The sequence below is a fragment of the Dasypus novemcinctus genome, chromosome 5 (genome assembly GCF_030445035.2).
Source record: "Dasypus novemcinctus isolate mDasNov1 chromosome 5, mDasNov1.1.hap2, whole genome shotgun sequence".
Taxonomy (NCBI): domain Eukaryota; kingdom Metazoa; phylum Chordata; class Mammalia; order Cingulata; family Dasypodidae; genus Dasypus; species Dasypus novemcinctus.
In genome coordinates, this window is record NC_080677.1 from 29,001,102 (window position 1) to 29,016,735 (window position 15,634).

The 15,634-nt window shown below is 33.5% G+C and overlaps 1 protein-coding gene across 2 annotated transcripts in view; it reads right to left on the minus strand.

Moving 5' to 3' along the window:
• The window catches only part of ZNRF2 (zinc and ring finger 2), a 93,633-nt gene that overhangs the window by 21,069 nt on the left and 56,930 nt on the right, over positions 1-15,634 (minus strand). For both annotated transcript variants that reach the window (XM_058296828.2, XM_058296827.2), the window contains exon 2: positions 12,336-12,431. In XM_058296828.2, coding sequence (XP_058152811.1) covers positions 12,336-12,431 — 96 coding nt within the window. The remainder of the gene's footprint in view (positions 1-12,335; positions 12,432-15,634) is intronic.

Here is a 15,634-nt window from a genome sequence, read left to right on the forward strand (position 1 = left end):
ATCTAAAAGGTACTGAATAGATAAAAAATTTTACTAATGCTTTACTGAAATAAATAGTAAATGTCAACTCTTATAATACACCACCTCTTCTGCTTCCTCTTAAGGTTGTGAGGTAAAATAGCAGGTTGACGAATAACACTGTGCAAGGGACACAAATGCCTAAAGGTGACAGCCAAAAGATGTTCAAGAAGTAGCTTACCTTCTACCATTAATTAACATTGTCCTGGAAATACAAGCCAAAACAAGTAAATGAAATTCAAGATATAAAAATTGGGAAGTCGGGCTAAAATTATCACTATTTGCACATGATGTGAATTATATACTTGGAAAATTAAAGACAATAAAAAGCTATCACCAAAAAAATTTCAAGGAGATGTTCAAATATTACTAATATAAGAAATTAAAGGACATTACACAAACAACAATCCATTAGAAGAACAATAAGAAGGATAAAGTACCTAGGAATAACTAATCAAGACATGTATAATGTTATATATAAAGAAACTTTAAAACACACTGAAGGAGATAAAAGAAGACTTTAACAAACGTGAAGGTAAACCACGTTCTTGGGCAGGAAGTCCTAATATCAAAGATGCCAATTTCCCAAACGTAATCTGTAAATGTAAAGTGATCTTTATTAAAATACCAACAGAATTTTTATTTTAAAAGTAGACAATTTAGCTTTAAAGCTCAGAGAAAATAATCAAGCATGACTAACCAGAAATGCATATAAAAAGAATAAAACTAAGGGAAGAAGAGAGAGCCTAGCTATCAAAACATAGTATAAGGCTACATTAATTAAAACAGTAGGACACTGGATCAGGACTAACTGATCAAGATCAACGGAAAAGAAAAAGAAGTCCAGAAATAGACCCAAACACATATGAGAATTTGGTGTTTATAGGACAGCATTTCAAATAATGAGAACATATGAAAAAATTTTGTTCTCATGAAAATAAAAAAGAAAATTACATTAAAATACCTTTTTTATTTGTAAGATTTGCAAAAATCAAAGTGATAATGCATTTTTCTGGCACTCTCATAAACTGTAGATGGGAATTAAAATGGGTAGAGGATCTTTGAACAGCAATCTGGCAAATACATTTTCAAAAATTTATATATATATATATATATATATCCCTGACCAAGCAAGGCTACTTTAAGACATTCATCCTACAGATATACACACAAAATACCACGAACAACTTAAATGTCCATCAACAGGGACTGATTAATAAGTTATGGTTCATCTACCTATGAAATATACGGTAAATGTAAAGAAGAATGAAGCAGCTCATTTGGAATAGTTAATATACATCATGAAAAAAATGCAAGGTTCAGAACTGTGTACAGCATTCTATCACTGTGTAAAGAGTATCTGTAAGAAAAATATATGTATTTGCTTGCATAAGCATTAAATTATCTTGGAAGGATTCACAAGAAACTGGTAGTACTGGCTACCATGGAAAGGGTGACTGAAGGATTAAGGTGAATGTGAGATTTTTCACTGAACATTGTACCTCTGCTTTTTTGATCTAATGTAATATATTTTGTAAACGTATTAGCAATTCAAAAAGAAAAAGAAAATTAATTAAAAGAGAAGAAAGGGATGAGCAAAGATAGCAGACATATGCAAATAAAAATAAATCATTGTTAGAAGACAACTGTCCATGAGTGTCTCATGTTTCTGCATGTATTGCAAGCAGCCTGCCCTTGTTCAGGACTCTCTTTCAAAGGATATTAGTTTACATAGTGAACAGCCTTAGAAGACAGTGTCCCCTCCAGAGCAAAGGGGAAAGACATGCTTACTTTCCATGATAAAAGATTCAGGTTTCCTAATCCAAAGGTACCTCTTCTGTAACACAACTCATTGAGTGTGCAAGTATCACATGGCCCTCTTCACATTACTGTGTGAACTGGGAGTTGAAATTGGTAGTAGAAAATGCTGGCACTCTGGCTATTGCTATGCGTAATAAGGTCCTTTGTCTCAGACCCAGGAGTCTTATGTCTTCTGCCACAATCCATGAACTGTGGCAGGCTGACTTGTTAAGAGTACACACAGGGTAAAATCTCAAGACGCTTCACAGTTTTTGATAAGCATAAATCTAAGTAGTATTAAGTAAAGCAGAATATGAGCTTAACACCTAATGGGACAGAGGAGTATATGTAATAACACAAAAAAAAGTCAACCTGACAAAGAAAAATAAATCATAAATATTTATGCAAATAACACAGCCGTAAAATATGTAAAGCCAAAAAACAAAAATGGCTACAAGGCAATTATCACCAAAAGCAATTTAAGAGACTTTAAACATGAGGGGAAAAAATTGATAAAACCACAGTTCCAGTGGTGATATTTTAATAGCATAAGCAAAGATTCAGAGTATTTCAATAACAAAATAAAACTCAATTTTCTGGCAGAAGGTATATAAATATGTATGGAAAAAATAAATTTTTTCACTCTACAGAAAACATGCAATCTTCTCTTACAGTTGTGAACTATTAACAGAACTCAATGCATATTGGCTTCAAAGCAAACATTAATAAATTTCAAAAACTTAAGATATGGGCACTATTCGCTACTATCTAAAATAAAGATCAAAATAACTTTCCATTATGCATTCCTCTCACCTTCCAAAATTTATCTGTGAAATTAAGAAGCATGTTTTTCTATATAACCCCTAAATTGAAACAAGAAGTTATCTAGAAATTAAAATTTCATATTAAAACCTAGGCATAGGTAAAGCTATCACAAGAGAAATATTTATATTCCTAAAATGCTTTTATTATTAAAATTGAAGCTCAAAAAGAAATAAACTAAGGAACCAACTTTAAAGTGACTCCTCTGATGATAATCAAATAATACCCTTTTCGCTAGCGTTAAGGTACAAAAGAACCAAAACAAAAATATACACAGCATTAGAATGAAAAAGGTCTTATTACCAAAGAAATTGAAAATGGTAATAAAATTACAAGAAAATGTTACATGCAATGTTATGGCTAATTAAGAAATTTAGAGGAAAAAGATTATTTTCTAACAAAATACAAATTTCTAAAATTGACTCAGGAAGTAGTAGAAATGATTAAGCAAGACTGTCAAAGACCCACTCCTTTTAAGAGTAGATCATTTTATAGCTGCATTCTTTATGACATGAAAAGAATAAGTACTTCTAGGGTTATTCAAATTAATCCAGAGCAGAGAAAAGATGGAAAGTTTTCCAATTCATTTTACTAGCAATATTTTTTAAAAGTAATGCCCCTTGATCAGTTAAGTTCAGTAACATTAGAAATCAACATATCAGAACATTAAAAAATTTATCAACATAATTTATCAACAAAGAAAAATAAGGAAAACATTTAATAAAATTAAGCTGCTTTTTTACTTTAAGTAAAAGAGAAAGAGAAAAAAATATCATATATATAATAAAGGGGATTTACCACAACTCAAAGTAAGCATCTATTAAACAGTGAAACACTGAAGACAGGAACAAGACTGGCATGGGCTTGGAACCACTATTACTCTACACTGTTTTTAAACCTCAAAGTAACTCTGGAGGACAAAAAAACAAACATATACATAAATACTTGAAAAACATTATCTTCATTTGCAAACAACAGTTATATAACTAGAAAATCCAAGACTCACCTAAAACCAACGGCTTCTCTTTATACTATATGAGCAAAAGCAGTTTGAAGTTAAAATGGAAAAAACAAATACCCTACACACACAGCAGTAACAAAACTATAAAACACTTAGAAAAGAACTTAGCAAATTTAACACTAAAAATAAAGATTCTCCATAAATCCAAAAAAATGCAGAGCCAAACCACATTCCTTGATAAGAGGACTGAAAGTCTAAAAAACAATATTGAACAAAAAATTGAGTATACATCTTAATGATTTTCTCACTGGCCTATGTTTCCTTTCTACTCAAGAATGAATGAATGATTTAATAAAGGGCAAATCATGTCAAGTACAGCTGAGTCTTTATATTAATGGATAATAAACTATATTGACTCATTATATACTCTACATATTATAATAAACAAACTATCTGAAATTAGAAAGTATGACATCATAATACAAGTCCTCACTATAAAAATTCCACTATATAAAACTTAATACAGTTATCTCATATTTTTCCTCTAAAACCTGGGTAAAAGAAAATTACAAATCTTATGCTGCTGGCGCTTACAATAGCAACTTTAATTCCCCTAAATCCCTTACCATCCACTATTGTATTACTGACAATAAAATAAGATCATGCATATACCACAGAATGTTTTGGTGATACATAAAATCAGAGGCACATATGGCACATTAGAAAATTTGGGGGTAAAGGGATTCTTTTATATTCCAATAAACGGGATTATTATAGTTTTAAAAGAAGACTTCAAAGAAATGTCTGCTTTGTCTCCTAGGGTTAGTCCTTTGGTTAAGTTTTCATTTTTCTTAGTAATTTATTTATTCAATCATTGATATTAGTATGAACTCAGATAAATTTATTTTATACTTTAGGCCATATCCGATACCATGAGATATTAATTTTGTTGCTCATATGGTTCTAACTTTGGTCATTGGGAGTTCTTCCAAATTGGCCTGGGTCTCCCTTTGACTTACCCTCTTCCTATTGTTGTCTGGGCACTTCCTTACTTTCTGAACACTACAAGATGCCCCAGGCTCATCTTGATTTTCCCTGCCCCAATCCTAGACTCAGTCTACTTTCTTTTAACTGAAGGATGGTATTAGGAAACCAAGATATGGGTGTTGGTGTCGAAGATTTTTTAGTTATATTTAGAAGGCAAATGAAGGAAATTATCTAGAATACTTTTCTCAATTAATTCTTTTATTATAATATTACCTTAGATATACTATAAAAAGTTAACTATTTTATTTTTTATTTTTGTATTTTGTTTTAATTTTTTTATATTTTTTGGCTTTGTTTTTGGAGAGGTTTTGGATTGCAGAAGGGTCATAACTGTGGCAGGGGAGGAACAATGTGTAAGGTGTTGTTGATGATAGGGGGATGTGTTAGGAGGGGTGCACCTGGGGTATGCCTCTACAGCATATGAATATGTTCAAGTGGGTGGAGACTCACATAATAACCAAAGAATACTGAAATCCCATCCTGGGAAGTCCTACTACATTCTCCAAAAGAGCAGCAAGAATCCACCAAGTACACGGGCAGGGTCTAGTAAAGGAGGACAGATCATTGGCCCTTGATATTGATGGTTCTACTTATGAACCTTTTCCTGTGAAACTGAAATTTAGCCTAGTATTATATATTACCTAAGAATTATGTCCTGAAAGTCTCCTTCTTGCTCAAAAGTGGCCTCTCTCTTAAGCCAAACTCAGAATATAAATGCACTACCTTCCCCCCTGGCATGGGACATGACTCCAAGGGATGAGCCTCCCTGGAACCAAGGGATTATTACCAAGCACCAAATAACAATGCATCTGGAAAAAGACATTAAATATAAATGAATTTTTATGGCTAAGAGATTTCAAAGTGAGTCATGAGGTCATTCCAGAGGTTACGCTTATGCGTGTCTCAGCAGATCTCACTGACTGCCACAGTAAACAATGCCTAAAACAGCAGGGCTCCTGAGGGCCCTCTGAGACATCGAGACACTACAGGGAAGGCAGACAATCTCAGGAATTTGGCACTCTGTCAGTGGACCTTACTTTGGAATATATGCTCCCCAATGTAATACAATTAGACTCATTTATAATTTCCCTACATATGGCTCTTCTGCCCCTTTTATGTAAACCTATAATTAGCACTATACTAGGTAAACATATGTCCCAGAGATTTTATTCTTTGATCTGTTCATATGCCAGTTGAGCCCTGAATCTCAGCAGAGTTGCAACACTTACTCTCTACTTCATCAGATTCGCCCAGGACAACTAACAAAAGGATAATGATGACAATGCCCATCACAAAAAAAGACAGTATCTACAACTGCAAGAAAGCCAGTTCCATCCATCTGCCCTGTGGGATCTAAGTCCCCTCTCAATCAGAAACAGAATGGGCATCACAATCCCAAATCTTCAAGATTGAGGAACGAACAAACAAAAGGAGGTAATGCAACTTTGGACTAAAGGAGACTTATTATTATTCTAGCAATGGAAGAACTTGTATCACTGATATAAAGGCAATGGTCACCAAAGGTTCTGAGGGGAGAGAGAGAAAGAACAGGTGTAGCACGGGCTATTTTGGGGACATTGGAAATGTCCTGCATGACATTCTAATGATGGATAGAGACCTTTATACATTTCGTCAAATCTATGAAATTGTGTGGTACAAAATGTAAACTATAATGTAAACTATAGTCCATGGTTAGTAGCAATGCCTCAAAATGTGTTCATCAACTATAACAAATGTACCACACTAATGAAAGATGTTGTTAATGGGGGAAAGTGTGGGAGGTGAAGGGGGTAGGTATATGGGAATCCTCTATGTTTTTTGTGTAACATTTATGTAATCTAAATCTTCTTTAAAAATGAAAAATAAATAAAAAATATTGGGGGAAAAAAGAGTAAATACAATTTCCCAAAAAGGTCACTTTGTGTTAATATTGCTTTCCCTGTAGCCAAACTCCATAAGTCTCCGTAAGTCACCTCTGAGGCAAAGCCAGGTCAATGTTAAGGATTATCAAGGCAATGAGGACTTAAAGGGGAGAGAAACACATTTTCAGAACAATTTCAGATTTGTTAACATGCAGTTTCAGAACAATTTTAGATTTGTTAACATGTTAGATAATATAGCACCTACTATATGTTTTTACTCTTGAAAGCTGAAAGTAGTATTTCTTAGTAATAACAATAGCTATTGTTTACTTAGCACTCACAACTTGTGAAGAACTATGTATGCATGATTTCTCATTTGGTTCTCAATGAGATAGGTACCATTTCTACAAGAGAGAAAACTAAAACCAATATTTCACAGGTAGCAAATCATAGAACAGAAACTTGAATTCAGCAATCTGAATTCTTTAACCGTTTTTACTTTACAACATTTAAAAATTCACATTAGTGCCACTTTGAGGCAGCTGTTAGTAGAAGGGCAGTGAATTCTGTGCCATATAAAACTGGCTGGAAATTTTGGTAATAAGATGAGACTATGAATTATAGACTATAGGAAAATTTCTTATATGACCATTTCCTACCCATTATGTTTACAAGGTAAAAATAATGCTAAATTTCAAATTACTTCACAAACTAATAAGCATTTTAGAAATGTTAACAAAAGTGGAACCAATTAAACTATTATTTGGGGGTTACTTTTAACATTTTTCTCTTTTTTGTTTGGTTTTTGTTTTATGATGTCTCTAGATCTGGATTTTTATTTATGCTGTTCTGGATCGGTGTGCTCCTTTGATCTGATAATTCCTGTCTTTCAGCAATTCTAGAAAGTTCTCTGCCATTTTCCTTCAAACATTAATTACCTCTACCCACTTCTCTCTTCTTTTGTTGAAATCATCATATGCATGGTGGATATTCTCATTCCAGGCTCCAAGTTCTGTACCTCACTTCCGTATTTTCCATCATTCTATTTCTCTGCACAGATCCATCTAATTCTTCCTGCAACTCTATATAATCTGCTGCTTAACTTATTCATTCTGATTTTATTTTCAATGATTAATGTTTAAGACTTCAATTTGAACCTTTCTTCAACTTTGCACGTTCATTTTCAGTGTCTTATTTTTCCCTTGATTTCTATTCATGCTTTCATAATTTTAATGATTTGGAAATAGTCATTTTTAAAGGTTTTAGGGAGGTATAATTCTAATTGCATCTGCTGACTGTCTTTGTACATTTGTAATTTTTGATCATGACAGACACTGCATTTTTCTACAGGAATCCTATGTGGGTTTTTAAAAACAGTTTTGCTTTTGTTTATATCAAACTGCCCAGGGATATCACCTGCTTTGAAGCTTAAAGATCTGATACTTTCTACTGCCTTTAATTCCACTGCATGGCATGACAGTTCATTTGCAGTATAAAATATAACTTTTTATTTCAATGCTGCCCCATTAGGCAATCTTTATGAAGTCACTTAAAACTATAATTAGGGATCTACATCTAAGTTAAAACTCAACCAGAGAAACCACCAATGCAAATAAATGAACAGAGACATCAAATCAATAACAGAAACCCTCGATAGAAGATAAAGTTCACACATGCTTAGGGATTGATAAATATCTTAACTGATCTCCTTGGTGGTTGGCAAGTTCCTTTTTTTAAACCTCAATTATAACATACATGCAAATTTCAAAGGTATCCTGAACTCAAAAAGATAAAAATGTTAAGAAGAAAAGTACTGAAAACTAGACAATGTAGTATATAAGGCAAAAAAGCTTAAAATTTAAAATAAGAACTACAGCCATTTGGCAGACCAGACAATACCTACTAGGAGAAAAAAAGTATGTTCTTTCCTGCAAATACACTACATGTGAAGCCACATCACTGAAATGCTCTGTGTGCACTTTGGAACCTAGACTCTGATTGTCTGACACCGTCATATCTGCAACATCTGGGTGAACGTGGCAAAATACATTCTCCTATGGACAGTGATGATGTTGGGATCCTTTTCCCTCATTTTCACTGCAGAACAAGTCCCCTTTTGATTAGCTTTCTTCAAATATGTTTAACTGAGTAATAGTCACAACTTGCTCTGGCCATACAGTCTTCTTTCAGATGATTTTGACTAGCTTTGCTTTGACCCACTACCTAAATTTACAGTTGAACTCTCAAAAGAAAACCTTATTGGAAATTGCAGCTCCTTCAAGTACACATGCATACATACAGAACTAACTACAAATAAAACAAATATTTCTTAAATGTAAACCTGACTTCCCTCAATCACAGAAGTTAAATAAAAACTAAACTTTATATAATACAAAATATAGAGTTTAAAGACTGATAAAATGAAGACTAAGAATGTTCTAACAATATTTAATTCTTTGTGTGTGCATTCTGAAGTATTTTGGAAGGTGAAGAAATGAAGAGAGATCCTGTACTTAAAAAATTTGTAATTGGTTCACAGGCTACAAAACAAATTACTAGATCCATAAACAAAGAAATACATGCAAGTGGGGAAGAGTACATAAAAGAGGTAGTCCTTGACTTAAGAGCAATCTATATAAGTGAACACTCACTGTGGCATTCTAAATTTTTTCTATCCTGCCAAAATACCACCTGCAATAGATAATTCTACCTACATCATCCAGAATCCATCTGTCATGACTGTCATGGACCTCCAAACTGAACCTCTTCTTAGTCCTAAGAGCTGCCATCTTGTCAATCACTTTTCTTTTTCAGGCATCAGAGGTTTAAAATTTAAAGATAGGGAAGCTGCTGTGGCTCAATCAGCTGGGCTTCCGTCTTCCATATGGGAGGCCCTGGGTTCGTGTCCCGGGGCCTCCTTGTGAAGGCAGGCTCGCCTGCACGCCGTGGAGAGCTAACTCAAAAAGGTGATGCAACGAAAAAGGGAGACAAGTAAAAAAAACACAGAAGAGCACACAGCAAATGGACACAGAGAGCAAAACAACAAGTAAGCAGCAAGGGGGGAGGGAAATAAATAAATAAATAAACACAGACACACAGAAGAACGCACAGCAAATGGACACAGAAAGCAGACAGCAAGCAAAAAAAAAAAAACCTTTGGGAGGGGATTTAAAGATATGTATTTTAAAGACACTTGTATGAATGTTTACAGTTAAATTAACATACTTAAATTTTAAAATTTCTGATCTAGCTACTTCAAGACATCTAGTACTTTAAGACATTATAACCTTACTTTTTGCATGAACTTAATTAATTTATGAACTGGAATACTGTCAAACATTAAAAAGCCTGAATCCTTGGTTAAAAGCATCCCCAAGGAGAAAGTTACATATTGGTTCTTTAAGATACCAAAAAAGTGATCTAGTATACACGTTTAATGTCTTGAGCATGATTAAATCAGGATATAAAAAGTTGTCAAATAATGAATATCATAACACATAAAATGACTGTAATCTTATTCTATTACACAAAAAGTAAATGTACAAAATACTAAGATTGTGTGCAAACATATCATATGGTCAAAGGCAATACATTGAGCTTCTTAAATTCAAAGCCAGAGGTATTTATTTTAAAGACACTTGTATTAATTATAAATATTTAGGAAGGGGAGATGTGGCTCAAGCAGTTGAGCACCCACATCCCACATGGGAGGTTCTGGGTTTGGTTCCCAGTACCTCCTGAAAAAACAAAGAAACAAACAAACAACAAGCAAAACAAACAATAAAACCAACTCAAGGAAGCCAATGTGACTCAGTGGTTGAGCACCAGCTTCTTACATACAAGGTCCCGGGTTCAATCCCCCACCCCTCACACCTAAATATATATATATATACACACACACACATATATATACATATACACATACACATACACATATCATGCACATACATATGTATATATATCTATTTATGGAGGCTAATGATAAAATAATGGAGCAAGTGTGACAGAAAGGTCCAAACACTTTTACCTCCAAAGTCTGAGCCTGAATGAGAACACTCTTATTTCTTGAGTAAAATTCAAGGAGATATGTAGTCAATTCAACTTTATAATGCAAATGGATTTGAATATAGGACGCATTTACTATTCAAAGGTAATCACTAAAAGGCACTTTCAGATATCCATTGGCAAATGAATGGAAAAGAATGCTCTACTGCTATCACTGTAATAGTGAAGCACTACCTTATAGAGAGGGACACCTGAAATCAATTTGCAAAAAAGCTACCAATGCAATATGTTCATTTCAATGTTAAATTATACCCCTTCAAACATTTTTGGAAACTGAGGAGAAATCTCAGACTAAGTTAACAAAGTGCTACATTTACTGAGGTTTTCATGCATTACCTTTAGTTAATAAAGTTTAGCTCAGAGAAATCCATGACTATCAGTAGGCTGTAACTTTCATCTCTGTTGTATCATTACTATATCCCTAGTTCCTAACACAATTATCAGGTACATAGTAAGTGCTCAAAAGATATATGTTGAATGAAGCAGAAATTTTCAATTGGCTTCATTGTTTTCTGACACTCTACTCATTCTATTTCAAATCAAATTTTACAGCTTTCATTTTCCTTTATTTTATCCTATTTACTTAAAATCAGGAGAGAACAATTTCTATTTTTTTAAATCTATTCCAAAGGATGCTGTGAGTTCACTGAAAACCTATCCAAGACTCTTGATCATAAGTAAAGAATGGCACAAACCAGGAGCGTCAGACCTGACTAAAATACCTGTTAGTTCCAGGGTTCATGAATTAACTTTTATTTGTCTATGGGAAGGAAGGTGGAGACAGATATGCAAAGCAGGGACGGATTTTGGTCTATTTTCATGCCTTTCTTTTTTCCCTTATCCCTTTATTTACTATATTTATTAAATAAACTTTTATTTTCCCTACTCTTAAATATGTATCTTTCATTTACTATATAATCTTAAACAAAAAGGTAACAAGTTACTATTTCAACCAAGCCTGTATACATTTAAAAATAGCCACTACAAACATTATTTTTTACTCAGTCCTGACCTAATGAAAAATAAAAAAATATATGTAAAAAAGATTTCATTTCAGTGCAGCAGTTCTCAAAGTGTGTCTGGTAAGAATCTATGGCATATGGGAAGGATGGATGTAGGGTGTTTGAGACCCTTTTAGTATTTCAAGGTAAAAATTACTTTTATAATAATATCAAGACATTATTTGCCTTTTTCATTCTCATTCTTCCCAAGGTATAGCAGTTTTCCAAAGGACGCCTGATATATCATACCACAAAAGGCTGATACAGAAGCATATATTAGAATACTTTGCCAGTGATTAAGCAAAAAAAAAAGTTTACAAAAATATCAAACAATATCACTCTTTTCACTACATTTTTAAATTTGAATATTGTAGGACTATAGAAATACTTAGATATTCAATTCCTAGATATTCTAAGTTAGCATGCTTTTTTCATTAAAAAATTTTGTCAACATATAATCCTAGACATTCTAACTTAGAATATGTTTTATTCATTTAAAAAATTTTCTGCTTTAATTTCCAATATGGTAAATATCAATAGGTATAAAACACATAAAAGTTCTTTGAAGCCCTATATAATTTTTAAGAGTGTAAAAAGGTTCTGGGACCAAAAAGTTTAAGAAGCACTGCTTTAATATAACAGTAAAGGTAGAAAAAAAATAAGGCTATTGCCTGACCTTTAAATTTTACTTGAAACATGACATTCATAAAATGTAGGGTAACTCTAATTTAAAATATTATTTTAAAGCACTAAACTTACCATTATAGGTTATTCTTGGCTTTGTTAAACACATCACAAGATGCAAGTCCATTTCATCTGAGGGTACAAATTTTGAGCATACAGGGCACTTAAATCCTAAAAAGTGAAAGAAACCCAAGTTACTTAGTATTCTGAATATTCACCTATGTATATTTTTAAAGCATGGAAGACCAAGATTTCAAACTTCAATATTATACTTACACAGTTACAGTAATGCGCTTATGCACACTAATTATGTGCAACTTTAGTTGGGATTAGAGTTTATCACTATAATATCTGTCTTAAATCAGGTTATGAAGACTATTACATTTTCAAATAAAACGAGTTCAAATGAAGAGGGTGTGGCCTGCTATAAAACTCCTCTATGTTCTCCTAAATAATCATTGCTCTAAATTTTTTAAATCAACCAATACATATAATTTCATGTTATAATAACTTTGGATACTGACCACCTTGTTGCTATTTTCTTTCCCATCCTGATATGGTACATTTTGAATCACCTAGATGGTACCTTAAAAACTATTCTACCTAACAACTGTTTAAAAATTTATCTTTTGAGAAAAATGAAGTCTTTCAGAACAGCAAATACAGGTCTAGAATCCAAGACTCCTGAGTTTCTAGTTCAGCAATCTTTCTGCCACATCATGCTACTAAACTCACAATGTAAATACAAAATAGCAGGGTGAGTTTTTGCAATTTTGATACTTAACTATTAGTTAATTTCCTACAATATTGCACTAGTATATTTGCCTAAAGTACTTCATTAAAGATGAACTGGTACACTGAAAGAGAATATTTTATATATTCAGCTATACCCTGCCCTCCTACTTACCAAGCAAACTGTCCTATTCCAAGTTCCGTGCTGCTTACATAGCCATGATATATGCCAGGAGTCCCTGCTACCCACTACTCCCTCTCCCAACACTCCTAAACTGCTTGAGTAACATGGACACCTGATCCTAAACCAGCCCATTTATAGTTTGGCTGGGGAAAAATCAGAAGTGGTACAAAACTGAGCCAGTTTTTCTTGGAAACATGACTGGAAAACAGAGAGAGACTATATCTGTCAGCAGTAAAGAGAGGAAGCAGAAAAGTCCCATGATCATAAGAGAAAGACTGGAATACCCATGATGAGTCATGGGTAAACCGAACATATGAGGTAACAGAAACTAAGACAAACAGAGCAAAGTGGTCCACACGGAGACCTTAGAGCAGACCTGCAGAGCAAAGCAGAAGCACTATGAAGGACAGAGGCTAGTAAGAAGGGTGGTGAAAGAAACCACTCCCTGAACCTGCCTCAGATTCTGACAGCTCTAGTTCCAGTGCAGGTGTGTCCTTACAGAGACACTCCTCCGTTCATCTTGACAACCAAATGAGTCAGAGTAGAGTCATGAATTTTATACAAATTGGAAGTTAAGGTTTTGGCATGGCTACTAATCAGGGTACCAATTTTGCAGCTACTGATCAGAATCAGATGATTACCGACATATAAACCCTGAATCATCAAAGAAAAGTACAGTACTGTGAACTTAAAAAGCTTCATTGAACCATCCAAGCTCCCACAAGGTAAATGGACAAGGAATCATCTGGATTCCCAGTTAAATACTATGAATTCAACACATGTGTTTCTCTTTCTTCCCTCCTAAACTGACTAAAATGAGAAGAAAGAAAGATAAAGGATTTGAGAAGGAGCAGATGAGAAGATTTAGAAAGGCAGATAAGGAATTAACAGAACTGAGAAAACATCTTAAGTGCCTGCAGAAGTAAGCCAATTTTCACTACATAATTCTCAAATGACTTGAAATCTGTTGCTGCAGTCACTTCCCAATACAAGAGTGAGGCATGAGATTTATTCTAGATTGATTGATAGGTTAAATAAGAAACTGACCCATGCCATGACAATTGCCAAGCAACTAACCTACCAGACCAGGAGAAAAGAAGTTCTATTCTCCTAGAAAAAAAACAACCAAAGAAGATTCAGACCAAGGACACCAGGCATATCAATGAGCAGGGAAGAAAAAAGGGGAATAAAGAAAGATTACATAAGTAAGTGCTCCCTCAGCCTCCTTTTCTCCATTTCTACCAAGTGATAAGAAACTGGTATATTCTTCATCTTAAGAAACCATAAGTCCTTACAGAATGAAATGTCACATAAAAACCTTAGCCCTGCACAAAAAACTTCCAATCAGCTTTTTAAGACCTCTTATAAACATAATGGAAAATCGAGATGCAATACAAAGAAAAAAAATGTTGTATGATAAAATAAAACAGAAGCAATTCAAAAGGCAAATGATAATCAAATGAAAAATATGTATGGCACATATCACAAAAAAGGATAAGCCCAATACATAAAGAACTCTTCTAAACTGAGGAAAATGAGACTAAATACCTGTTGGGGAAAAAACCAGGCAAATGTCTCCTGGATTCTATACACGGTACCATCAAAAAAAAAAAAAAAAAAAAAAAAAGACATCCAAATTAAAAAAACAAATTAAAGCAACATTGCAGTACCAATTTTTTATCCAAGATTGGCAAACATTCAAAAGTTTGACAATATACTGTTGGTGAAACTGTGGAACAAAAGGCACTTGCATACATTGCTGGTAGGACTGCAAAACTGTAAAACCCCTGCAGAAGGGTAATTTGGCAATGTCTAACCAAACTACATGTTTTCCTCTTCTAATCAAGCAATCCCACTTCTAAGAATTAACCCTGAAGGGAATTCTCCAACAATAACAAAAAGCATATGCGTAATACTGAGGCATTATCTGAATGAAATAGCACAATATTGGAAAAACTTTAAGTGACCACACATAGATTTACGATGAATAAACTATGGTATAGCTACATAACAAGAGTAATACAAAGCTGTAAAGATGAAATGAGGAATATCTCTTTACTGATATAGAGTGGTTTCCAGGACATATTAAAAAGCAATCTATAAAGGAATGCCTATGTTATGCTAGTTTTTGTGCAAGAAAGAAGGGTAAATAAATTGTATGTATCTGTAAAAAAAAAAAAAGATAAATCTCAAACTAAGGTTTACAAACAGGTTACGTATAGGGGGTAAATGAAAAAGCTGGGGAAGATACAGGGAAGAAGTATACCTTTTACTAAAGTTTTGACTTTTGAACCATGTTTAAATACTCAAAAATAAATAAATCAGCAAAATTGGGAGAAAAACCCCTAAAATTAAATATAAACACAAACAAAAGAACCTAACTATATATCAAATAACCACAAAGATAAAAAGTACACCTACACATACAGACACTTCTTTCTTAGCTCTGCCCACTGAA